The sequence below is a fragment of the Pinus tabuliformis genome, chromosome Q (genome assembly GCF_031772625.1).
Source record: "Pinus tabuliformis cultivar Carrire ecotype Pingquan chromosome Q, CPIR1, whole genome shotgun sequence".
NCBI classification, from domain to species: domain Eukaryota; kingdom Viridiplantae; phylum Streptophyta; class Pinopsida; order Pinales; family Pinaceae; genus Pinus; species Pinus tabuliformis.
In genome coordinates, this window is record NC_142296.1 from 612,388,501 (window position 1) to 612,416,194 (window position 27,694).

At 36.7% G+C, this 27,694-nt stretch overlaps 1 protein-coding gene across 1 annotated transcript; it reads right to left on the minus strand.

Moving 5' to 3' along the window:
• Positions 1-1,339: 1,339 nt before the first annotated feature.
• Positions 1,340-4,173, minus strand: LOC149220932 (pectinesterase QRT1-like). The gene is made up of 5 exons (XM_089382879.1): positions 3,809-4,173; positions 3,480-3,669; positions 2,936-3,142; positions 1,921-2,156; positions 1,340-1,830 (listed from the first exon to the last, which is right to left on the minus strand). Exons 1-5 carry the CDS (start codon positions 4,132-4,134, stop codon positions 1,683-1,685), a joined length of 1,107 nt encoding a protein of 368 aa, XP_089239005.1. The 5' UTR covers positions 4,135-4,173; the 3' UTR covers positions 1,340-1,682.
• Between the last annotated feature and the right edge of the window lie 23,521 nt (positions 4,174-27,694).

The window sequence follows — 27,694 nt, forward strand, 5'->3', positions numbered from 1 at the left end:
ACCTTCTAGCTTGTCGATGTAAATGCAAAATAGGGTAGGCGAGAGGGGGCAACCTTGTTTAACTTCGATATTACACTTAATATCTTTCGACCACCCCTCATTGCTTTTTAACTTGGCAATTACATTCTTGTATAACCTTATAGTGGCAGCTCTCAACTCAAAAGGAACCTTTCACCCCTCATTGCTGTTTAACTTGGCAATTACATTCTTGTATAACCTTATAGTGGCAGCTCTCAGCTCAAAAGGAACCTTTAGCTCTTCTAATCTGTTCCAAAGGTTGGTTCCTAAGTTACTCAAAATGAACCTTTAACTCTTCTAATATGTTCCAAAGGTTGGTTCCTAAGTTACTCAAAAGGAACCTTTAACTCTTCTAATATGTTCCAAAGGTTGGTTCCTAGGTTACTCAAAAGGAACCTTTAACTCCTTTTTAGCTCTTCTAATCTGTTCCAAAGGTTGGTTCCTAAGTTACTCAAAAGGAACCTTTAACTCTTCTAATATGTTCCAAAGGTTGGTTCCTAAGTTACTCAAAAGGAACCTTTAACTCTTCTAATATGTTCCAAAGGTTGGTTCCTAGGTTACTCAAAAGGAACCTTTAACTCTTCTAATCTGTTCCAAAAATTGGTTCCTAAAGCCTTTTTAAGGTATCATCAATATTTAAATATGCGTGATATAAATTAATATTAACTCCCTTATATTAATTATTATTTTATTTTAATTTTTAATATTATTAAAAAATGAAATATTAATATTTTTTTTTTTAAAGATATTATTTATTATAATTATTTGTATATAACATTTGTTTTCACTATTTTGTTGAGTATTTCTGTAATTATATATATATATATAAAATAATAATATTTTTGAAACAAAACCATTTATTTTTGTTAAAAAAAAATATTAATATTAATTATCTCTAACTATTTTGCATTTGTAAAACAATATTTATCTTTTTCACACATCATCAAATAACAAATACGAAATACCATTGGATATACTGTTATAGACCTTAATTTTTTAAAAGAAAATAATACCCATAACCACATTTACATTTAGTAGGTTAATTTATAAGTCTTATTTCTATTCTTAAACACTTATATTAACATATATGATCTCGATGTCCTTGATTACGTCGTTCATAATTTCATTATCCAATAATCTTGTAATAAAGAAAATAGACGTGTAATTTACAAATAAAATGACGACGTACCATTGGCATTGCGCAATAACAACTATTTCTAAACACATAATGCATGGGACAGGAACAAATATAGTCCTTGCACAACCTTCCAATCATAATCACACAACCTGCAACTGATTCTCACTCTGTGATTGGAGAATGGAGTGGGGAGGAGAATGAACTAACTGTCTTATACAACGGCCCAAAAATTTCTTTTTCGTTTCAGTTTCACCATTAAGTTAAAAGTTTTACATCCACATCAAGCCAAGTCACATTTCTGCCATGAAGGAATTAACTGAACAAAACCAAGATGACGCTGCTGGCTAACCAGAAGCCATTTCTTTATAGAAATGATTACACAACACCGGTGTTGTGTTTTTCTTGGCAGAACTTCATGACAATAATCAGTTAACACTAACTAAGCTGCAAAATACAGAACGAAAGGAAGTCAAAATAATTGGTTAGAAAATACTTGTGAAAGGCCAATGTAGTAGCCAGTAAGCGATCAAACTCTCAGCCACTCATCTCCATCAATAAACTGACGGCCCAGATATGGCTTCACTTGGTCAAAAGAAAGGCGCCTCGCCCATGGCACTCGCCCATTCATGTTTGCTCCCGGTCCACTGCATTTATATTCTCCAAACAAAACTTTGCTGCAAACAGAGATTCATGTATTCATTCTTCAATGTGGGCAATATTAAAAAACATCTGTGAGCTGAGAATTGATTGAAGATATAATGTACCTTCTCCGTGAGGCATCTCCCCAGTCATACCAGCCCTGAGGATTTATAATGTTGTCAAAATGACAGAAGGCATATATTGTTGTGGCATAGGGACCCCATGCCCGCCCCAGATAGAGGATTCCTGATCCTGTTAGCTTGCAATGAACGAAGGAGAAACCCGAGTTTTCCAGGGGAGAACTCCTTTGCGAAGCTGCTACTGCCCCAAAGCTAGCAGCATTTGCGTGTAGTTTACATTCCTGATACCACAGGTAAGAATGGTTTCATAAGTGGTTGAACTTAAGTCTATTGCGGATTTTGGGAATATTTCAGAATTTAACACATGGTATATCACTCTTGATATCACAGGAAAGAACGATGTTATTAGTGGTTGAACTTAAGTCTATTGAGGATTTTGGGAATATTTCACTCTTGATATCACAGGAAGAATGATGTTATTAGTGGTTGAACTTAGGTCTATTGCGGATTTTGGGAATATTTCAGAATTCAACTGACTTATATCAATGTACAATTGATCTTTGATGCTATTTATTCGATTCCTACATATGTTATTTATTGGATTCTTAGATATTCCCAAAATCTGTAATCAAAATAAAGTTCATCATCAACATATAAATAAAAGATTCAATACTCTTGTTAAATCTCTTTTACATTTTGTATATGCTATTTATTAGATTCCTAGATATTCCCAAAATCTGTAATCAGAATAAAGATGTTCATCATCAACATATAAATAAAAGATTTGTTAAATCTCTTTTACATTTTGTATATGCTATTTATTAGATTCCTAGATATTCCCAAAATCTGTAATCAGAATAAAGATGTTCATCATCAACATATAAATAAAAGATTTGTTAAATCTCTTGTAACTTGAATCATCTTGAACTTTTTTCCGGTGTGAATCATCTTAAACAGTAAACGGTAAAGATCAGAAGAAAGATTCTCACTGAAACAGCTGATATACCTTTTATTAAATAATACTGAATCCAGGAGAACTAGAATGACATAAAAATCTTACTTGATATAGAGACCTTCCATCTCCAAAGACAAAATCTATGGATCCTTCAATATAGCAATCCCAGAAGTAGTGCCTACCAAAATGGTCAAACAGAGTATCTTGAGACCCCACCATTCTACATTTGACAAAAACTGCCTTATCCCCTGACACACGAAGAGCAACTGCTTGCCCTCCTGCGGCTCCTGGCAATGGTGGAGGAGCTGTGTTCTGAATAATACCATGAATTGTTCATGGAGACCATGGACAAACTCTAGTTAAAATCATATCAAGATGAGGCTATGTAGTTTTAAATAAATGGATAAATGGATCTGCAGTATAAAGAGTTAATAAGTGGATAAATTTAATTTATTGCGTTCTGAACAATATCATGAATTGTTTATAGACATATTGTGCAACAAGAGACTTCATAGGATACATTTAATATAAGTTTTTTAATGTGATGTTAAGTATCACATTAATTTCATTTTTCAGAATTCAAACAAACTAGATTGATTTAATATAATAAGAAAGAATTTCTATCAGGAAAAAGGTTGAGTTTGTGTACCTGAAATGTGATACGTGTTGCACAGAAATAGTCAGATTCAATGGCAACAGAGGCAGAAGCAGAGGTACCGAGTACCTGTCCATTGGGATCTTTGTCAGATGCTCTGCTATTCCATGTAATGATGGTCTCTGCACTTCCTTCCCCAATGAACGATATGAACGATCTATTGGGACCGACCGTTACCTTTTCTCTGCACAAATTCAAATCACCGACTCCAGTACCCATCAATTCTATAAATCTCCACTACAACATATGAATAAATCCAGTATAATGCATTTCACAGGGAGATATACACAATGTATATATATAGTGTACAGAGTGAGTCTAACCTGTATACACCAGCACGGATGAGAATTTTCACCCGCTGTCGATTACCAGGGGGAACCATATCGACCGCGCGCTGAACAGTTCGGGAATGGCCGCTGCCATCCTTGGCCACAACTATAACACGACTGCTGTTAGATTGGGCCATGCCACAGAATGCTGTGACGGATGAAGAACTGTCGTTAATGATCCATGTGAGCTCCAATTGATCTCTTGCAACACCGTTCTTGGTATTATTAGTCGCTGAGGTCAAATATATGCAGAACGCACCAGTGACGATGATTGTTAACCATGGCTGCTGCCATGCCACATGAGAACCCCCCACCCCCATTACTGATGTATAGTCTGCAGACAGAATGACTGAAGTCGATCCAGACAATTAGTACAATAACTAACAGGAATCATGATGAACATTAATCCTCCTGGGTTCTAACGGCCGGGGCCCAGATATAGTTAATGAAGTTAGGTATGTAGACGTTAGTTGCAGGAGCCGAATGAGGCGGGGGTTCTGTAAGGAAGGGGGAATTCCTGAGAGATTATTGATAATTATGCCAAAGAGGTGGCTGCACGTGCAAGAAGTTAGGAGGAGTCGGGAGGGGATTGCAGTTTTCCCGTGAGAGGAAATAACTCCCACAGCGCGAAAAGCCTGCCCATAACTAAATATACGAATGGTTAATTGGACAGTCCCTCCCACAAATGCGGGCCGGCAACGGACCAGAACTCGAGGTTATCGCCACTCCCAGTCCCCACCCATATAAACATTCTCGTTCGCCCACCATCTTTTCTAAATACAGACGCCATGCGACGCAAGGAACTGCTAGAGGGAATTATGGGTTTTTTCTTCTTTTTAACTATGGTGAATAGTAATTTTTTGGACTAATTTAGGGATGTCTAGGATTAACTCTCGCTGACACTCATGGATAAGGGGAGCTTATTCCTTGAGCGGAGACTCATGGATAAGGGGAGCTTATTCCTTGAGCGGAGATCATAATGGGTCATATAATCAATAAGATTTGATCATCCTTCTTTGGGCTGAGATCATAATGGGTCATATGATCAATAGGATTTGATCATAAACAACATAATTTTACACTCGATTATGAATGAAGTTGTAGGATTAATACTCGATTATGAATGAAGTTGTAGGATTAATAAGTGTGTAGGAAAGAAGGTCCATAGAATAATATGCACAACATGTTCCTACTTCCACAATGGACCTCATCATGTTTTTGGAATTGTACATAGAAAGATTCATTTTTGGGATCTACCACATTTGCCCTTGCCATCTATGGGGATGGTTGGTTTTGAATAGGATCTCAGCAAGTATAGAGAATTAACCTCGCATTCAATGGGATCATGTTGTGCTCATCAACCAAATTGAGGATATATATCAAGCTCATTATCTTCATTCCTCTCAAGGTTAGATGTAATACAAATATAATATAAGAGATGCTCTTTCTCATCTTATTTGAAAGGTGTGTCTGCAAGCTAATATAGTCTATTCAAGGGGAAAAGGGTGACTGAAAAACATTGCTAGTTAGTTTGATGATTAATTAATCTCACTATTTCATGAAGAGACGAGTTGTACTAGCATGATAGCTAGTACAAGCTTTATTGAATACATGAGCACACTAATTTTTATTATTAGAAAATGATAAATTTTAGGTTATGAGGCGTAAAAATGGACCCAAACTTTTGAAACAAATCAATAGATTCTCTTATCAACTTTATTCTTATATTTATTTGCCAAGTTATCTAGTTGATAAGGCGAGACAACCCCAAATGAGACACAACACTTATGAACTTCCAATAATGTTGTTGGCATGCAATGAACTCACATGTAAATATAGGCAAGAGTTAGAGAAACAAGTTTGAAATCTTGGCCAATGTCTCACACACAAGTTTGGTGAGATGGATAAAGGAGAAAAAAGGCTTTCACATAGAAAAAACTACACCAGGAGAATTTGAAAGCATCTACCCATGTTAATACCTTAAACAGATGTATAAAAACAAATACTATCAAACTTAGGGATATGGGTTTTTTAATTAAAAAATCCTTATTCTTATTATTATATATGAAATATAAAGGATACATCATGTCTATCTTTTTTTCTAGTTAGGTGTATATCAGTATGAAATGGCTATCTCTTCAAAATTCAATCTTTATGAGCTTTATGGACAAGGCATTGGCCTTCGACAATGGAATGGCAAGAGGGGTTGGCATGCAATCTTATGAGGAAATCCATTTTCCCACCAGGGGAACAATGATCGTCCATCCCCAAGGTGCAAGTGTGAAGTAAAACTCTAGGCCACATGGAGTAGATACAAGGGGTTTATGGCACATTTCAAAGTCAATTAGGAGCGAAGATGTAGGATCAAAGTAATTGTGTAGGAAAGAATGACCATAGAACAATATGGACAACATATTATCATCACTCACAATGGACCCCATCTGATGTTTTTGAAATTGCACTTAGAAAGGGGCATTTCTAGGACTTGATTTCAATAATTTGCATGCACTAGAAATTGATATTTTCCACTACCATCTATGGGGATGGTTGATTTTGAATGGGATTTCACCATGTATATAGGATCAACCTCGCATCCTCACATTCAATGGGATATTTTTTTCTCATCAACTAAATTGAAGATATACATCCAACTCACTATCTTCATTCTTCTGAAGTTTGGATGTAGTACACATATAATGCAAGAGAGACTCCTTCTCATCCTATTGGAAGAGTGCGTCTGTCATCCAACATAATCTATTGAAAGGAGGAAAGGGTGCTTGCAAAACATTGTTAGCAATATCGATGATCAATCGTATCTCATTATTTCATGAAGAGGTAAGTTGTGCTAGCATGAAGAGCTAATACAATTAGCATTGTACACATGAACACAATAATTTTCATTAATAGAAAATGACAAAACATGGAGCCAATATTGGGACAAATCCATCGATTTTCTTTTCAACTTTGTTCTCATATCCCTTTGTTGAATTATCTAATTGATAAGGTGAGGTAGCCCTAGAGAGGACATAATACTTACAAACAAGCCAATATTGTTATTGGCATATGATGGATTCACATGTCAAAATTAGCTAAGAGGTAGATGAACAAATCCAAAATCTTGGACAATGACATGCACAAGTTTGATGAGATGTATAAAGTACAAGAGAGGATTTCACATAGAAAAACTACACTAAAAGAATGTGAAATCAACTACCCAAATTAATACTTAAAACACAAATGTGGAGATTATATAACATGAACTCCTTAACAATCATATTATTGTCATTAAACATGTTGAATTCAGAATAAATTATACTAATTATAAAATAAAACTTATGATATTACTAAAATAAAAATAAAAATAATTCTACTCAAATAACAATAATAAAAGAAATAGGAAATAACAAGAGATTTAGTACAGTGCCATAAAAATAAAAATAAAAATAATTCTACTCAAGTAACAATAATAAAAGAAATAGGAAATAACAAGAGATTTAGTACATAGCCAATAACAAGAGATTTAATGCGGTTTAGTACTAAAGCGAAAATAATGAAAAAAAATACATACATAAATTTTATTTAAAAAAAATTAATGAATATTATTTTTTAATTAAATTTTGTTTAAATTTTAAATATGTTTTAATTTTTGCTTAAACTGTGAACATATTATAAAGTTTTGCTTGTGATTCCACTTTATTTTGTATTTTTAGTTCAACAAATGGTTTTATGGTTTTTATTTTGTATTCTTAGTTCCACAAATGGTTTTATGGTTTTTATTTATTTGTTTTTTTTTCTAAGTAAGGTTAATCTATTAATACGATACAAAAAAGGATTATAGTGAGGCTCGACCACAGAGGATCCTAGCATAATTCATCACACAGTCAGAATAACTGTTTTTGACTGCCCCAACAGAGGGGAAACCAGTCCAAAAAAGTATGAGTCCAAAAATAGCCCACATATGGGTAACCAATTTTACCACAACATAACAGAAACATTTGAACCAAATCATAATCCTAACTAGAAGACACATAAGACTAAATAGTAACTGAACCATCAACATGACAAAACGTCCACCTGGCTAACTCGACACTTGGCACTCAGTCGTCCGGGGCTGGTTCCTCCACAATCAGACATGCGTACTTGTCCAGGTCGTCATCCTCGTCTGACGTGCCACGTCCATGTGCCGGTTGGCCTCCCTCAGTGCTGCATGCTCCAACATGTGGTCCTGACGTGTCTCCTCGATGACTACCAGAAGCCTGCGTGTAACTGAGCTTGCCCTTCTCAACATGCTGACTGCCAGCAACTGCTTGGCCATGCAAGGTGGCCCGAACTTCATCAGCTTCCCGATCACCAGTGTTGTCCTGTCTCCTGCTGCTCGGTCCTGCTCTGGTCGCCTCCTCAGTGTGATCAGCCAGAGGAGCTGGCGGCTCAATTTCTTCCGTGAAGGTAATTGAGACGGTGGCGACGATAACTGGGCAATTCAGTAAACTGCGAAAACAGAACTGCATGGTGTGAGTAGCAGGGTGCGGAGGAAGGGGAAAGGTAGCAGTGCGGAGTGCTGCATCTCCACGACCTGTGCCATGGAGCAGTGCTCTGCCTCTACCACTTCGGGTCTTTGGGTATCGCCCCGTGAAACTAATCGGGTTGGGGTTATCAGCTGAGGAGGCAGGGGAAACCGAATCGGGGCTAGGCATTGCAGGTGAGCGAGAGCTTCCGCCTCTTGTGCCTCCTCTTCTACTACGCATACGATGGTGGACCATGATGGGGATGGAAACAGGGGGAGAAGCAGCAAGGATTGTGGATGAATTGACAGAGGAGCGGTGCAGGGAAATTACAGAGGAGTTGTGGTCATGAGAAAGATTGCAGAGGTTGGTGTGGGAATGGTGGAATCCATTACCCAAATCGATACAACTTAATAGCCAGCATCTGCTACCAGTGATGGTGTGCACATTAGGCTCTCCCGCCTGCGGAGGACAGGCACAGTGAATCAGGGGGGGAGGAATAACAGAGAAATTCGCAGGCTCCATGGTTATGTGGGAATTGGCTCTGCCTCGGCCTGTGCAGTCATTTAATGGCTCCTGCAAGGTGCCATGAATGCCATTCAGAGTGGCATGGGGGAAGTTGCAGGGGGCCATGTGGCCAGCCCGTCCGCCGCCTTGCCGTCTTGTCATTTTAATACCTGGGATGAACACCCGCATCCGGGTGGGTTTTTATTTATTTGTTAGACAAATAGTTGAAAAATTATTAATTTCAAATTTGCATGTTATTAATAATATGATAATTAAAGATAATTTATTTAGAAAATAAAATTTAAAAATAAATAAAATAATAAATAAAAATAAATAAAATAATAATTTAATATTTTTATAAAATTTAATTAAATTATTTTTCAACTTATAAAATATAAAATTTTAATTAAATCATCTCTGTGGAGATTGAAAAAAATAAACTTATTCTTGACAACTGAAATTAACCATAATTCTTTTTTTTGTTTTAAATAAAAATAAAATAAAATAAATTATCATATAATATTAAAAAAATAAAAAATAAAATTATCTAATTATTAAATATTTTATTGATATTAAAAATAATATTCAATCACTTTGAAATGTGGACTTTAATAAGCATATTTATATACTAATTATAAGATTAAAAAATGAATATATTGCGAAAAAGTTTTAAAACAATTTATTTTTATAAATGATAATGATTTTAGTTCAGTAGTAATTTATATTCATTTGTAATTTAAGAAGTGGTTGTATCATATTAATGCAAAATCCATACAAACTAGTTATATTGTTTGTAGGATTCTATAAGTGGGGCATTGTCTGCAAGTCTTAAGAAATCATAATAGTAACCAAATTTGATATATTACGGAGATAATTTATTAGAACCAATATTAAGATATCATATGTCAATATAAAAATAAATGTTCTCTGGAATAATAGGTAATTTACCAGACTTAATGCTATTTGTTTGGTAAAACCCTCATTTTTCCAAATGGGATATTGGTTCACCAAGGAGAGTCCGAGTTTCTTTTTGCTTTTGGCTTAATCAGTAAACACTACGAAGCAATACATTGAGCTAAACAATGTTTTTTTTTTTATTCAAAATATTATTTTATGTTTCAAAAAACAATGTATTTTTTTTATTCAAAATATTATTTTATGTTTCAAAAGAAATTGCATCAATACATATGTGTAATCATTTTTAGTGAGATTAATAGCGGTATATTGTTTGTCTTTATCGTTATTTAATTGAGTTTTTTTGCATAATGTTTTCACTGTAATCATGTATTAATTTTCTAATAATAAAATAAAATAAATAGCTTTATATAATGAACTAAGTTCTGTACAAGAGGCTATAAGCTCTACACAATGAGCTAAGTTATGCACAATTGGCTATAAGCTTCACACAATGAACTAAGTTCTGCACAATAGGCTAAGTTTCTCGCTTCCGCACAATAGGCTAAGTTTCTCACACAAAAGTTATTAGTTGTTTTCTCGGTAATGATGTATTCGTTTTCCAATAATAAAGGTAATGACATATTTGTTTTCCAATAATAAAATAAAATAAATAGCTCCACACAATAGGCTATAAGCTCTGGACAATGAACTAAATTCCGCACAATAGGCGATAAGCTCAACACAATGAGCTAAGTTTCACACAATAAGCTATAAGCTCCGCATAATGAGCTAAGTTCCACAAAATAATGGACTAAGCTTCATACAATAGGCTATAAGCTACGCAAAATGAGCTAAATTCAATAGGCTATAAGCTCTGCACAATAAGCTAAGTTCCACAAAATGGGCTAAATCTTTCGCTTCCGCACAATAGGCTAAGTTTCTTGCACAAAAGTTATTAGTTGTTTTCTCGATAATGATGTATTTCTAATAATAAAGATAATGACGTATTTTTTTCAATAATGAAATAAAATAAATAGCTCCTCACAATGAGTTAAGTTCTGTTAATTTTTTAGATTGTTCTATGTTGTGTCAATTACTTTAGGCCAAATCAATACTTCAATTAGCAATATTTCCAATTACAATTAGTCTTTCCAAACATTAAGAGTAATTGAAGATAAACAATAAATGAAATGAGAAAGGAGACAATCAAAACATCAACAAAAGACACCAAGTTTGGTCAAAGACCAAGGAAAATCCTCACAAGGGGGAAAACCCTTTGAAATTCTTCTTCTATGAGATTGTCATAAAATGTTCACCAAAGAGTACAATGATATCAATACAATATCATCAGAAAAACAACCCAATAACATTCAAAAATAAGTTTCCAACATTTGAATATATCATAGACAACCTTTCTTGTTTGCGGTCAACTATGGTAAACTTCGGTCAATGGTCAATTTTAGTCAAACTTCCCAGTCGCATGCATGAGGAGTTATGCGAGCGAATGGAGGCTTCTAGTCTCACCCTTGATGCCTGAAAGCCAATGATTGTGGTCGAATTTTCCCTATGACGTGCCTGCCACGATAATTCAAAAACCCTAAAACAAATGCGAAACTCGGGCCTTGTAATTTCGAACTTTTGCGAACTTATGTTGTCATCCCTGCCTTAGACCTATGCGAGCCAAACAATGAAGAAGAGAAGAAACAGATTCTTGGTGATGTCCAAATGAACTTGAGGTCACTTGTATTTATAGGCTTCTAAGGGTGTCTAATTTTCTTTAGGGTCGACCTGTCCAAATGTGCATATGTGGGATTTTCTTCATAAGTGCACTTTCCCTTGTCCAAATTTGATGATCTTTAGGTCGATTTTGGTCCTCTCGAAAAGAGGAATTAAATCATCATATCTATAAAATGAGTTTTCCAAAGTGGAATTTAACTGTAGTTGAACAATTTAACACTCCCTCTCAACTAGGGAGAATTCCAACTATCAATATCTGACCATCGATCATCATGTCATGTATATCATGTCGTCATATCATGTCCCACATCTGCTAAAATATATCTATTAAAACATTCTCGAATCTAAAGAAGAAGAATCATCGGGGAGATAACGCTACCACCCTCTACATCATCATAGAGCATATCTCAATCTGAAACCACATTGAGGAGTGCATCTCAACCTAGAATATCATGGGGGAGATAAATATCTCTAACCTCGTATCGAGCAATAGGTGGTATAGGGGAGCACATCTTAACCCATCATATTTCCCATCGATCTTCCCAACAATGAACCCTAAGAGTCATGTGGTAGAACACCTGCATCATAATCTGAGCTTGGGCGAGATACCCGACTTACCAAAAGGTAAGGACCACACGCCCCCAAGCCTCCTCAACCCGTTGGCTAGATGGGGAGGGAAAATCCCAACAAGCCCAGCTTGTGGTATGATGACAACTGGGGTATACTCTACAAATATCAATATAGGGGAGCAACATCTCCAACCCTATGGGTAACAGATAGGGGTGATACCCTATTGTCTAGATATCCCTCAACCCAAGGTTCCCTCTATCTCAATTCCACACCCTGGGAGCTCAAACAGGGGGAAGAGTTAGCTCAGTGTCCTCGATCATCGATGCCCCTTATCAAGAGGGGTCACATCCATTAGTTCAAGATGCTCTCTGAAGACCAAGAACTTCCATTTCGGTAAAGCCTTGGTAAGAATATCTACAATCTTCTCATCTCTCATTACGTGATGAAGTATAATGGCTCCTCTCTGCACCATCTATCGAATGAAGTGACATTGAATCTCTATGTGCTTAGACTTATCATGAAATATGAGATTCTCTGCCTGATAGATCCCACTCTTATTCTCGCAATATATCACTCTAGTGTTTGAGACCTGCTCAAATAGCTCTCCAAAGAGCTTCCTCGACCAAACTACTTCACAACTAGCCATGCTAGTGGAAATATACTCTACTTCGGCGGTGCTCAATGCTACTGAATTTTGGTTCCTACTCATCTAATATATCATGTCAAATCCAAGGCTAAAACAACATCCATATGTACTCTTCCTATCGACAACGTTTCCTACCCAGTCAACATCGGTATATCCATGAAGTCAAAAATATCCGACAGAATATCTCAGACCAAGTGTGATCATCCCATGCAAATATCTCAAAATGTGTTTGGAAACGATCCAATGTGCATGGAGAGGCTCAATCATGAATTGAATCAATATATTCACTGCATAGCATATGTCGAGATGGGTATTCACTAGGAACATCAAGACCTAATCAACTATCTGTACTCGGATGGATTCGCCAAATCGGATCCTGCAGCTTCTCCACATAGCTTCTTTAAGTACATTTCCATCGGTGTGGGAAGTGACTTGCATTCTGTCATTCCAAATCTTTCTAGTAGCTTCACAACATATTTTCCTTCTGAAAGGAAAAAAATCACCACACCTTTTCCACACCTCAAGGCCTAGAAAGTAAAGCATGATTCCAAGGTCCTTCATATCAAATTCATAGGCTAGATCCCTCTTACTCTTGATCATCAGGGGCTCACTACCTGTCAAGAATAGATCGTCAACGTATAAAACCAAAATCAGTGGCATACCTTGGACTACCTTGAAGTAGAGGTTGGGATAAGAATTTATTCTTGTGAATCCCATCTTCACCAAATAACTGTCTATGCAGGCGTACCATGCTCTGGAGGCTTGCTTCAAACCATAAAATGCCTTCTCCAACCTGCAAGCATGTGTCTTTCGATCCTCTACTTCAAATCCCTGTGGTTTCTCAACGTATACTTCTTCTTGTAACATTCCATGGAGGAATGCAGTCTTCACTTCCGTCTGGTCAAGGGTCCATCCTTAACTTGCGACATGGGAAACTATTGAATGGATGGTTGTATATCGAGCCACAGGTGAAAATATATCATCATAATCTTCTCCCTCTTTCAGGTAGAATACTCGAGCCACAAACCTTGCCTTGTATTTCTCAATGTTACCATCAACTCCATGCTTAATCTTGAATAGCCACTTTGAAGTCACCACAAATTTCCCTTTTTGTGTCAGTAAAATATCCCATACGTCATTCTTCATAATCAACTCATATCCTTCGGCCATAGAATCTTTCCAAACTTGTTATTTTATGACTTTGAATGTGGGAGGTTCGGCTTGAATCATGGTGCTAATGGCTGCAACATATTCCTTGTACCTGCATGGCTTCTTTCTTTCTCTAAATGATCTTCGAACGAGAACACGTCCCTCATCATCATGTAAAGTATCATGAAGCCAAAGTGGACTCTTCCTGGTGGGATGATCACATGGAGGAGGATCTATGGGATCCATGGGCTCCATGGGATCATCAACACTATCTGTCTCTGATTCAAACACATAAGGACAATCTAAAATATCCATATCATCATTCTTCTCAGGATGAGGAGGCGGAGGAAGGTCCTCTTCTTTTCCAAGTGCGACATCTTCATCAAATGTAACATCCCTGCTAATTTCAACCTTCCTTTGACCAGGAATATATATTCTAAGTGCATTAGAATTTTCACAATATCTAACAAACGTACCTTTTCTTCTCGAGGCTTCCAACTTGTTCCTTTTGTCCTTCGACACATGAAAGTATATGGGGCAACCAAAGATACAGAGATAACCAACATTAGGATTGAAACCTGTGAATACTTCTTTGGGGGTCTTGTTGTCCAATGCTTGATGAGGTACCCTATTTTGAACATATACGACGACATTTGTTACTTCTCCCCAAAGGAAATTTGGCAACTTTTGATCATGGAGAATGGCACGAGCAACTTCCATAATGGACCTATTATTTATTTTAGCCACTCTGCTTTGTTTAGGAGTATAGGGCACAATTGTCTCTTTCTTGATACCTTCCTTATTGCAAAAATCAATGAACTCCTTTGATGTGTACTCTCCAACATTGTCAAACCTGAATATTTTGATTTTCTTCCCTGTTTGATTTTCAATCAAAGCTCTAAACTCCTTGAACATTTCAAAGGCTTCATCCTTATGCTTCAAATAATATATGACGTCTTTCTTGAGAATTCATCAATGAAGGTGATATGGTAGAGATGGACGCAAATAGAATGCACATGTATCAGACCACATATGTCAGAATGGATGAGATGGAGGATGTCATTTGTCTTGTTCTTGCTAGAGGGGAATGGTCCCCTTGTCTTCTTTCCACTAGCACAACCTGTACATACTCCATCATGATGGGAATGCATGAGACCAATTTCTCCAATTTTGGAAGAGCATCATAATGTAGATGGGCCAATATTCGGTGCCATAGCTTGCTTAGATGATTAGTATCAAGGACCAATGCTAGAAGTGATCTTCCAATAACCCTGTAGATTCCTTCATATCTTGATCCTAATGTGAATGCATCTCTCATAGGTGATCTAGTAGGCCAAGTAAGAAAATTTCCCTTGATGAAGGCAACCCTATTCCCTTTATCTTCCAAAGCGTATATTGATACCAAATTCTTCTTAAACCTTGGCACATACATCACATCATGGAGACAAATAGATTCTCCTTAATTCAAATGAAATTTGATGGACCCAAAACCTTTAACGGGATGAGTGGAGTTGTCTCCAAGAATGATTTTCAAATATGACTCCCTCTCTACCAAATTAGAGAGAACTCCCTTATAACTAGAGAAGTGATGAGTTTCCCCACTATCAACCAACCAACTATCCCACTAATCCAGAGGGGATGAACTAGTAAGGGAAGAAATAAGAATATATTCAAATTCATTCACAACGTTGCTTTCATACTTGGAGAATTTTGACTTCTTTTGTGGATGACGATCTTCTTCATGATCACTTGGAGCGCCTCTTCTTCTTATTTCATCTCTTCCATTGTGATCATTCCTTCGGTCATCTCTCCTTCTTTGATCATTGAACCCGTTGTTGTTTCTTCTAGTATTGTAGTGTGATCTATTTTTATTCTCGAGGCAATCTTGAGCATAATGGCCTTTCTTATGACAATTGTAGCATTTGATGTGCAAGAAATCCTTCCTTCTATTTGGATTTTGAGGAGGAGGCTTTCTTGAATTTGATGGATCTCCTTTTCCTTTCTTCTTCTTCTTCTTTTCATGAGTGATGAATGTAGTGGGTTCTCCTTCTTCATGCTTTTGAATCCTTCCTCTTGATATCATCCTTGATTATTCTTGAGTGGGATTTCTAATAATTTCATCGAATGATGGGAGGAAATTTTTGTTGCTTATAGTAGTAATAAAGGTTTCCAAAATTGGAGGGAGACCTCTTAGAGTCACAATTACCAATTCCCTATTAAGCACAAATTCCCCAACTCTCAAGCGCCTCTTCTTCTTATTTCATCTCTTCCATTGTGATCATTCCTTCGGTCATCTCTCCTTCTTTGATCATTGAACCCGTTGTTGTTTCTTCTAGTATTGTAGTGTGATCTATTTTTATTCTCGAGGCAATCTTGAGCATAATGGCCTTTCTTATGACAATTGTAGCATTTGATGTGCAAGAAATCCTTCCTTCTATTTGGATTTTGAGGAGGAGGCTTTCTTGAATTTGATGGATCTCCTTTTCCTTTCTTCTTCTTCTTCTTTTCATGAGTGATGAATGTAGTGGGTTCTCCTTCTTCATGCTTTTGAATCCTTCCTCTTGATATCATCCTTGATTATTCTTGAGTGGGATTTCTAATAATTTCATCGAATGATGGGAGGAAATTTTTGTTGCTTATAGTAGTAATAAAGGTTTCCAAAATTGGAGGGAGACCTCTTAGAGTCACAATTACCAATTCCCTGTTAAGCACAAATTCCCCAACTCTCTGCAATTGATCTCTAAGACAAGATATCCTCATTATGTAGGATTGCATGAACTCTCCTTTGTTCATCTTTATTTCTTTGAGTTGATCTTTCAAGAAGATGATTTCATTCAAAATTTTGACTTCATACATGTCCTTAGACCTTCTCAAGTTTCCAACATATGCAAGTAAAATATCTTGTAAACCATAAACTATTATTTGCTTTTCTTCACTCACCTTTATTGTACCTGTTCTTGACAGCAGCGGAAGCATTCTTCGGAGGCTTGGCTAATTTTCCTTAAATATAGTCCAAAACATCATTATTATTAGCTATGATCTCAATCCTGACTTTCCATGCAGCAAAATTGGATGAGTCACCCAACTTCTCATTTTCCTTGAAGAAGGAAGTAAGCTTGACTTGGCTAGATCGACTCCTTGAAATATCCCAAAGATGATTGCTTCAATGCCTGTCTCCTTTTGGTCTTGTCCTTCACCTTAGCTCTGATACCATGTTAAATTTTCATATTGTTCTATGCTGTCTCAATTACTTTAGCCCAAATCAATACTTCAATTAGAAATCTTTCCAATTACAATTAGTCTTTCTAAACATTAATAGTAATTGAAGATAAAACAATAAATGCAATGAAAAAGGATAAAATCAACACATCAACAAGAGACACCAGGTTTGGTCAAAGAACATGGGAAAACCCCACAAGGGGTAAAACCCTTTCAAATTCTTGTTTTATTAGATCATCATAAAATGTTCAGTAGGGAGTACAATGATCCCAATACAATATCATCATCAAAATAACCCAATAACATTCATAAATAAGTTTCCAGCATCAGAATATATCATAGACAACTTTTCCCATCTGCGGTCAACTGCGGTCAGCTTTAGTCAACATTCAATTTTAGTCAAACTTCTTGGTTGCATGCATGAGGAGCTTTGCGAGCAACTGAAGGCTTCTAGTCACATCCTTGATGGTTGCAAGACAGTGAATATGGTTAAATTTTACCTATGATGTGTCTGCGACTATAATTCAAAAGCCCTAAAACAAATGCGAGCCTCGAACCCTATACTTTCATACTTTTGTGAACTTTTGTTGTCGTCCTTGCCTCAGACCTATGCGAGCTAATCAATGAAGAATAGAAGAAGAATATTCTTGGTGATTTCCAAATTATCTTTAGGTCACTTGTATTTATAGGCTTCCAAGGGTGTCCCATTTGCTTTAGGGTCGACTTGTCCAAATGTGCATATGTGGGTTTTGCTTCATAAGTACACTTTCCCTTGTCCAAATTTGATGATATTTAGGTCAATTTTGGTCCTCTCAAAAAGTGAAATTCAATGAAATAATCATCTCCATAAAATTAGTTGTCATAATTTAACAAGTTCTGCACAATAGGCAAAGTTTCTCGCTTTCGCACAATAAGCTAAGTTTCTAGCACAAAAGTTATTAGTTGTTTTCTTGGTAATGATGTATTCATTTTCTAATAATAAAATAAAATAAAAATAATTTATTTTTATTGCATAGTGTTTTCTCGATAATGATGTATTCATTTTCCAACAATAAAATAATATAAACAACTCCACACAATTATTGATAGTATTTCAATTATAAATAATTAGGTGTATGTGTGGAAATGCAGATGAGTTGTATTGTACGGAGGAAGCTTTCAATGTGTTTCTAAATAGTTTTATCTGCACAGCTAGTAGTTTTATCGTATATACATTACTAAATCCTTATTTAGGAGTGATTTTTGCACTTGCATTTTCTCGTTATTGTCACCTCTGTTTTCTCGTATATACGTTATTAAATCCTTATTCAAGAGTGTTTTTCGCACTTGCATTTTCTCGTAATTGATGCCTCTGCACAACGTCTTTCGCATAATTAATAACATCTTCTTCGAAATTGTCCTGATATTCCTCAGATCTTAGAAGAATGGTCTTCTCGTTCACATCATCATGCATCATCAACTTTTGGAGATCATGCTGGTGACACACCATCAACTAGTGGTAGTAAAGTTCATGGAAAGAAGGGTAAATTTAAGTTTCCATGTAGGTTATGTGAAGGGAATCACCCCATTCACCTTTTTCCCCATCTGGATGAAGCCAAAAAAGTGTTGGATAATCGTCCTACTTCATCGGAGCGACTTCCATCTGGGAGACTATCGCTTAATCCTTCACTAGTTGATAAAGTGACTGACCCAAATCAATCGTCAGTCAAACCCACTCTCTCTGAATGTGAATCCCATGAGTCTATACCTGAACAATCACAGGTCAAGAAAACAGTTGACCCAATTTCACCTTCAGTTAATTGTACTTTTCCTGAAGAGAGTGAATATGATACCACTCAGGTTCTTTTCATTTCTTCAGATTCCAATGAGCTTTGGGAAAATCCTCCTACTCCATCAAGATAGAAGGAAAATTCTCCCGCTCTCGTAACTCAAGGGGTTAACTCTCCCATTCTTACAGTACCCCCTCCAAGTAGTCTGATCACTTCCTTTGATTGGAATCGACTATAAGGATCCTGTCTTCCTTCTTATGTGCCTTTCCAGATCATAGTACAAGTTTGTAATATGGTCGTACCTGGAACTATTATTTATGAAGGTGCATCAGTGAGTATCCTTTCCTCCACTACTTAGCAAGCGCTTTGTTTGCCGCCACTTGTGCCTGTTACCCAGAACCTGTTACCTTTTAATAAAGGAACCAGTCAACCATTAGGGATCCTTCCTCAATTGCCTATTACTTTGGGAGGAAAAATTGTTTATCTCAATGTGATGGTAGTCCCAGACCCTTTAGATTACAATTTACTTCTTGGGTGCGATTATGTTTATGAAATGGGAGCTATTGTTTCAACACTCTTTCAAGTGATGTGTTTCCCGCATGAAGGCAGAATTGTCACCGTTGACCAGCTTTCATTTCTCGGTCCAAATATGGCTTCCAGTCAACCATCTTCCCTAAATGGTCCTTTTGTCCCAATGGTATCTTCTCTGCCATGGGTCAATTATGTGGCAACCCATTCCATGCCTACATCAATAGACTATCAATTTCATGATGTTGTACATTATGTACTGGAGGCATTGGAACCAGATCTCTCTAATGAATTCCTTGTTATGAATCCCTTCTAGAGCATTGTTCTCCCATCTAATGAAAAACTCTTGGAAGTCATGACTTATTATGAGTCGTGAACAAGGAATATGAGGATAGTTCTTTTACTGTGTCAACCTCATTAAAAAATGAAACAGATCACATGAGGATAGTTCCTTGTCTTGTGTCAAGCTCGTTAAAAAATAAAACAAGGAATATGAAGGTAGTTCCTTGTCTTGTGTCAACCTCGTTAAGAAATGAAACAAAGGGTATGAGCAAAGTTACTTGTCTTGTGTCAAGCTCGTTAAAAAATGAAACAAGGAATATGAGGATAGTTCTTTCACTATGTCAACCTCATTAAAAAATGAAACAGGTCCTAGAGCAGAGTTCCTTGTCTTGTGTCAAGCTCGTCAAAAAATGAAACAAGGAATCTTACCAGAGTTCCTTGTCTTGTGTCAAGCTCATTAAAAAATGAAACAAGGTCCCCTGGAGAAAAGTTCCAAGTCGAGTCTTTGATTAGATCTCGTAAAATCCCAATCGATTCTTTCACTTGATCTCGTAAATGAACCTTCATTCCATCCACCTGATAGCCATGAGTAGTCTACTTAGGTGAATGCAATGAAGCTTGGGGGGCATGCATCTAGAATTGAGTCATCATGCTAATGACATGTAAACCAACCTCGAGCATAGTTTTTCGTTTCAAGCTTGTGTAAACATGAAACTGAATCCAAGCATAGTTCCCTATGGTTCAAGCTTGTGTAGAAATGAACCCATCTCCACTTTAACCCTTGTGATTTCCATTCTATCAGCCTCTTCTGTCAAATGAACCTTTTTTTTCTCCTTCCATCGTCACTATCTACTTGGCCAATCATACCCTTTCACTTGGTTGTTTACCTTTTTTGAGGAACAGTTGCATTGAGTGGTCTTATTAGCCAACCTCTTCACATAAATCAACAAGTTTTGAGAAGTTCCAACATCACTGGAACTAGTTTCTATCTTAGACACCACTCATTCCTCAAAGTGGAGTCCTCCTTAAGCTCTTTTTAGACTCTCTAAATATGAAAAGATTGTCGAGCACTTGTCCTTTTCAGCTCATTAACAGATTGGAAACGAAATCTACTCAGTATAAGTTTAACCCTTTTTCGGGTGAGATAGATTATTTACAAAAAAGGAATACATTGACTGAACATGGTCAGTAGGTTCTCTCTTGTATTGTTTTACGCTTTTTCGGACTTAAGAGACAAATATACAAAAAATAACTTGTGGAGTTTTATTTTTTTCCCTTTTCAAACTCTCTAAACATGAGAAGGACCAAGTTATCATTGTCGTTAGACTCGTTAAAACATCAATAGCAACAAACTTGTCCATCATGACAAGACCAAGTTTCACCTTCGCTAGACTCGTTAAAACATCACATAGCGATGGATTCACTTGAACGGTGGAATTATAAAACAAGCATATGTTATCCTCCTCAAGCTTGATAAAAATAAAGAGGTATTGGTCAACAATGATTGGGGAAAATGGGAAAACGGATAAACTACTTTATGGCAGCAGGTCGCTCTTGAACATGACACTTTCACTTCATCATTGTGACTATTTGGGTTGGGTTATCTGCTTGATGGTCATCATACCTTGGTCTATCATACCATCCATTGCTTTTGTTTTGGGTCAATGATGCCAATCCATTCAGTGTTGCTGACATGTTCAGGAGAAGTCACTCAGTTAAAATTCATCCTTTGCAATACTCATAAACCTTCATTTTCATGAACGCCATTCTTGAACCTTGTGTCATTAGTAAACTTTCATCTCCAAAATCATTACACTCGTTTCGTGTCATTAATGTGGGATATATCAAGACCCTCCTCCAACAATTCACTTCTTGTCGACATCAGCATATTATCCAAGAAGTTGACTTAGAAACACCCTTCCAGTACCTTGAGGCTCGCATACATCAATGGCAGGTTTCTCGCTTCCCGTGATAGGTTGAAATCACTGGCCTTCGACCGAAAGACTTTGCAAGGTGTTCGACATCAAAACATCCATTCACACCATGCAGAATGTACTGTAGTACCTTGAGGATCATTATCATTATTGGTGATTCCTCTTGTGTCTGTTAATGGCTTACATCATTGGCTGGTAATCAGATGGTGTCTTCCCATGTTCGACTTCAGATCACATATTTGCATGGTTAGACTCATACTTGATCGAATGATTGAACGAGATAAAATAACCCGTATCTAGTTTCATCCATCCGAGTTGCGATTTCAGGAAATGTACCAAATCATCGGTACAATGGCTTTACATTGATAGTCATCCTATCATGGGTCTATATCTGTAGACGATTGTCTATGTACTTGTAATGAAAGTTTATATTTTGAGCATGGGTATGCCTTCCCTCAGCAATTCATGAGAAAAAATCAAAATATCATGATATTATGTATTGTAATCGATGCAGGTCACCAACCACTTCGGAACCTCCTTGTCACATCGTAAAGCATATCACTCGACATCATTATTTTCGACTTCATGCTTTAGGGGGTAGTTGTTACATATCCATTTAGGCACATCACTCCCATCATTCAGATCAGTACCATTAGGTCTCATCAAACCCTAATTCAGTTGCTACATTCCCTAGACAAGTCACTACATTGAATGCCTCCTTCCCTGAGAGTTTCTTGGCCTGAATCCCTCCAAAAATGCCTCCTTAAGGGACCAACGCAGCCTTGGACAAGGGTAAGTGCGCTTCAGTGCATGTAGGCCCATGTAGGTGCTCCCACTTTGGCCTGCGCTAGGCAAGATTTAGGGTTCTAGGAATGAGTTAAATAACCTCCTATCCTCTCATCCCTTCCTCCATGGAAACTAACTCTAAGTTTGGAAGGCCATTCAATACCCTCATTTATGAACAAACCTCCTCCATTTGCCTATGAATTGAGCACTCATCTAAGTGATCAGGGGCTGGACTTTGAGAATTTGTAAGGAGATACTATTGGTGTGAGAATTGAGAGTATAAGAAAGTGCTTTTATGCTGCCAGAGAGTTGTGCTATTGCTGTGATGTTGGTTGGAACCCAAGCTGGAAGAGTGACAATGGATTGGACTTCATGGTTGTAATTCTTCCTTCTACTTAACAAAGCTGTTTACACCTTTTTCCATATGCTTATCTTGATATATGATGTTTATATGTGTGATTGTGTCTGATTCCATTTACTTATAGTCGATAGATCTCTTGCTTTGATTGGTTATTTGTCTTTTGTTTATGCTTGCAGGTACTTTTTGAGCAAATTAAATTTGAGAAGGAGCGATGGGAGTCATACAAAGGAGACAAAAGGAAAGAGAAAGAGCAAGAAGGTCCTTTGATTCCATTGTCTTATTTGTCATCTATAGAAAAAGGATAAGCGCTTTAAATCTGTTGTTCTAGGTATAGCTACCTACCTAGGGAATTAGTATTTATCCGTAGATGTAAAATTCCTCATAACAATATAAAGGATCATGCTTTAATATGCAAGTTCATCGGCTTTGGACAACAGAGAGAGAATTGGTTGGATGGATCCAACAAAAATGGTAGTTGAAGGGACACATTGATCTTGAGTTAGAAGAAAATTGTTTCTTTATGGTGTTTTTTTCAAATCTAGAAAACAACAACAACAACAACAACAACAACAAAACAAAAAACAAAAAACAACAACAACCAAGATGTTTGAGAAAATATCATATTTTTTTAATAATGTGGGATTCTTCATGAAATTCTAGATAGAAACAAAGATGATCCTCCACTGGGGATGAATTGGAAAAATCGTATGCAAGGGAGATCCCTCCCTAAGGTAATCAAGGATCAAAATAAAATGGAAAATCAAACAAAATTGAGAGTTGAATCTATCATATGAATGATCATGCCTTAATATGCAAGTTCATCGGCTTTGGCCAACAGAGAGAGTATTGGTTGGATGGATCCAACAAAAATGGTAGTTGAAGGGACACATTGATCTTGAGTTAGAAGCAAATGGTTTCTTTATGGTCCTTTTTTCAAATCTAGAAAAAAAATTACAAAAAACAACAACAACAACCAAGATGTTTGAGAACAGATCATATTTTTTGAATAATGTGGGGTTCTTCATGAAATTCTAGATAGAAACAAAGATGATCCTCCACTGGGGATGAATTGGAAAAATCGTATGCAAGGGATATCCCTCCCTAAGGTAATCAAGGATCAAAAATAAAATGGAAAATCGAACAAAATTGAAAGTTGCATCTATCATATGAAGGATCATGCCTTAATATGCAAGTTCAATGGCTTTGGCCAATAGAGAGTGAATTGGTTGGATGGATCCAACAAAAATGGTAGTTGAAGGGACATATTGATCTTGATTTAGAAGAAAATGGTTTCTTTATGGTGATTTTTTCAAATCTAGAAAAAAAAAAAACAAAAAACAACAACAACAATAACAACAGAAACAACAACAACAACCAAGATGTTTGAAAACAAATCATATTTTTTGAATAATGTGGGGTTCTTCATGAAATTCTAGTAAGAAAGGTACAACCTAGAAAATTAAAAAAATCCTTGTTGACACCAATTTGGGTTCACCTATTCTCTTTGCCAAAATAATTTTGGGGGAAGGAAATCTTAGAAGGTATTGGAAACGTGATAAGAGATTTTGAAAATGTCCAAAGTGACCAAGTAAGGATGTTTCATCTCATATGTGAGGATATGTGTGTATATGAATATCCCCCATCCAATTCCAGAATCAATCGTAATCTCCTTCCGTGATGAATTTTGGAAACAGTCTCTAAAATATGAGCATTTATTATTTAGATGTCGCAGGTGCCATGAATGCGGCCATCTATTCGGGGATTGTCCCCTTAATCTTACACTATAGGTAACAAAATAAAATCAGCAGAAATTGGATAGTGAGGGTTTTCATAAAGTCCAACCTCATCAGAAAAAACCTTGATCACAAAATGCAGCAACACCAGAGGAGCCCCTTCAATCCAAAAGCCATTTTTTTTGTTAAGATAATAAGTAGACTTGTCGCTTGTCACCAAGGAGACCTGGGATTGATTCAATAATACTATCACTATACTCCCGTGACATCCCTTTTCATGAGCCCTTATGTAAATATCATTATATGGATTGTTTATGTAAATTAATGTAAAATGTAAATAATGATTAGACTTAGGAAAGACACTGATTCAAAGTTTGAGGAGAAGTTGCTTGTAAACCCAAGTCATTGCATTTATTTTATGGCCCACCAATGCAAGTATTGAAGGAGAGCATGGACACCCTATAGTAGATGGTGAAAGGTCCATATATTCCTTATCCTTGGAGGATGTGTCGTGCAAGTCAATGTGCAAGGGGGTGGATAGAAAGAGGAAGGAAAAGATGTATAGCGGTAGGGAAGAAATACATAGACACAAGTTGTGGGGAAAGTATGTTAGGGATGTGTATATTGGAATGACAAGAGAGCTCATAGAAGGAAGGCATTAGGGAGAAATGTTGGTGCAAGAGTGGGGCACATTGAGGAGCATGGAGTGAAGGAAAGGAAATAGAATAAAAAGTGGACACATTGTGTGTTCTAGAGGCATGTGGGGTTGAGTAGGTGGAAACACGGTATACTATGGATTCCTGTTTAGCAAGGTGGAGATTATGTGTGTGTTTTAATACTTGTGGTGTTTAGTAGATGGGGCCATCCTAAACTCTAGAGTCTTGCATGATATGGTTGACTGGTAATGGTGTGAAATCTCTTAAGCACTTAACTCTTCAAACTCTAAATATGGCTCAGGTGTGGTCAATTACAAGAAATAATGTAGTGTAGTTTACATACGATTGGCTAAGAGTTGAATTCCCTCCCTCAGTTTCCAATTACTCAAGCTACACAAATAAGTGTGTTTACTTGTATACATACACGTTGTGTCATGAATGATGAGTATTGTTTGACATATGCCATATCAAAGAATGTATCAGCACTAGAGGAATGTGATATTCTTTTTTATTTGCAATGAGATGTTCATGTGTATGTTCTCATGGTCATGAAGGGCTTGAGGCATCTATGCTGATAAAATGTTATGATACTACAAATCTATTTACATGGTTATGAGTGATTGTTTGATTTGTTCAGTTGATTATCATTGTGTTCATTTCCATTGTTTGATATGTTATGAATATCATGTATCTTTGTTGCTTGAATACCATTGAGAGTCCCCGGTTGGTGATGTGTGTGGCATGTTACGCCAATGAATATGATGGAGTCTATTTTGGGTCCAATAAGGGACTAGTATGATGTTAAATTACTTAAAATTATAGAGTAATGTTAACCACATCTTTGCTTGTTTCAGTGCATGTTAGTGGGTGTGTTGATAGCTTCACTTCTTGTGTTATGGCTATTGTTGAGCCTCAAACCTGCACCTTCCTATACACCCTCTCAGCCTTCTTTTTCCACTTACTTCATCCACCAAGCTGTTAAATCATTGCATTATAGTCTAAAAAGAGCTTCTGACATGGTTTTATAACTATGATTATAACTGTTGTTTGGTTTAGATTTTTGTTCAGGCAGCTGCGGAAACTTGTCTGTTTGCGCAGCCAGCACAGGTTTCCGCAGCCAACACAGGTTTCCGCAACCATTTTGTTAAAGGCTATGCTACAGGTGTCCTATGAAGAAACGAGCCACATGGGCAAGCTACAGGTGACGTGTACATGGAACGTGTCCCTTCAGATCAGCCAAATCATCCATAAACGGTCATGGTCAACAAGGGTCAAAGGCAAAGCCAACCAAGGAATTTAGCGGTGGCACGTCACTGTTTTGAGCACATGAAGTTTTACGTGGCATAGTCCTAAGCTCACGGAGATATCGACACACCTAGAGATCAACCCCGTAAACTGAATCCAGCAGCTACCACTCCGAGGATTTAATCGACATGATGGCCATTACGCTAGATCTCGGGCTGAGGAGATCTACGTGTCTCTGGCAACGCAGTTAACAACATAGGATTTAGGAGTTAGTTACAACACTTTTCATTATAAATAACGCGTTGATAAACGCTGTGTGAAAAAAAAAGCTTTTGGAGATGTAATTTTGACTGTTTTTATCACCCCACTGTACTCTGTTTTACATGTTTTGCTGTTGCTTTAATACATGAGAAGACTACTTTCCTGAGCTCATTTTTGTGACTGTTCATTGACTGGCCGAGGTTGCAGAGGGCCCCTGTACACCAGAGCCTTGTATAGTTTCTACTTGCTTTCATTTACTGTTTTCTTTCAATCATTGCTTGTATATATAGTGTGTTGTTCTAATGATCATTGTTGTCTATATTTCTTTTATGTTTCTTTTCTAACTGTTATCTGATCATTGCTTCTTTTACAGGTTTTGTTGTAGGTATCCCGGGCAGATTTACATATCTTTTTAGATAACTACTGACATACGAGATCATCTTGTCCTTCCTGCTAATTTTCATTTTCTGAAGTTTAATTCCAGCACTGTCATTTTTCAAATTTTGTTTTGCTTATTTATTTTTCTGCTACTTAGACATCATACTACTCATTTGTTTATGGTTTCTTTCTATAGTCAAGTGACTCTACTAGTAAGGAATCAAAATATTACTTATTGTAGTGTGATTTAGTTTGCTTTCTTGTAATTTAGATATCATATTGCTTAACTTGTTCATGATTGCTTCCCATAAGGCAAATTGAGTTGAAGGGTAAAGGATCAGAAGATTTGAAGTAGTGTGATTAGTTTCCTTTATGTAATTTAATTTCCTGCAATTTAGATATCATATTGCTTAACTTGTTCATGATTGCTTCCCATAAGGCAGATTGAGTTGAAGGGTAAAGGATCAGAAGAGTTGAAGTAGTGTGAATTAGTTGCTTTGCTTTCAGTCTTTGAGTTTCTTTAAGTTCAGTTTTTACTTTCTTTTTCATACAGCAGTAAGGATACTGGGCCATTGTCATTAGTTCACTGTTTGATACATTTACTTCCTCTTAAGAATTGATTTCTTTACAGTTATTTTAGAGCTTTCTTTTTGAACACTTTTAAGTTTGGAAAATCACTGTAGAGATCACCATTACCATCCATACTTAACTTTCATTCTC

What these genes read in the sequence shown, in the direction of transcription:
- LOC149220932 (XM_089382879.1), bottom strand. Translation starts at nt 4,134, where the DNA reads ATGGGGGTGGGGGGTTCTCATGTGGCATGGCAGCAGCCATGGTTAACA. An exon ending in ATCCGTGCTGGTGTATACAG is followed by an intron (nt 3,670 to 3,808) that starts GTTAGACTCACT and finishes GAATTTGTGCAG; the next exon opens with AGAAAAGGTAACGGTCGGTC. An exon ending in CAACACGTATCACATTTCAG is followed by an intron (nt 3,143 to 3,479) that starts GTACACAAACTC and finishes GGTATTATTCAG; the next exon opens with AACACAGCTCCTCCACCATT.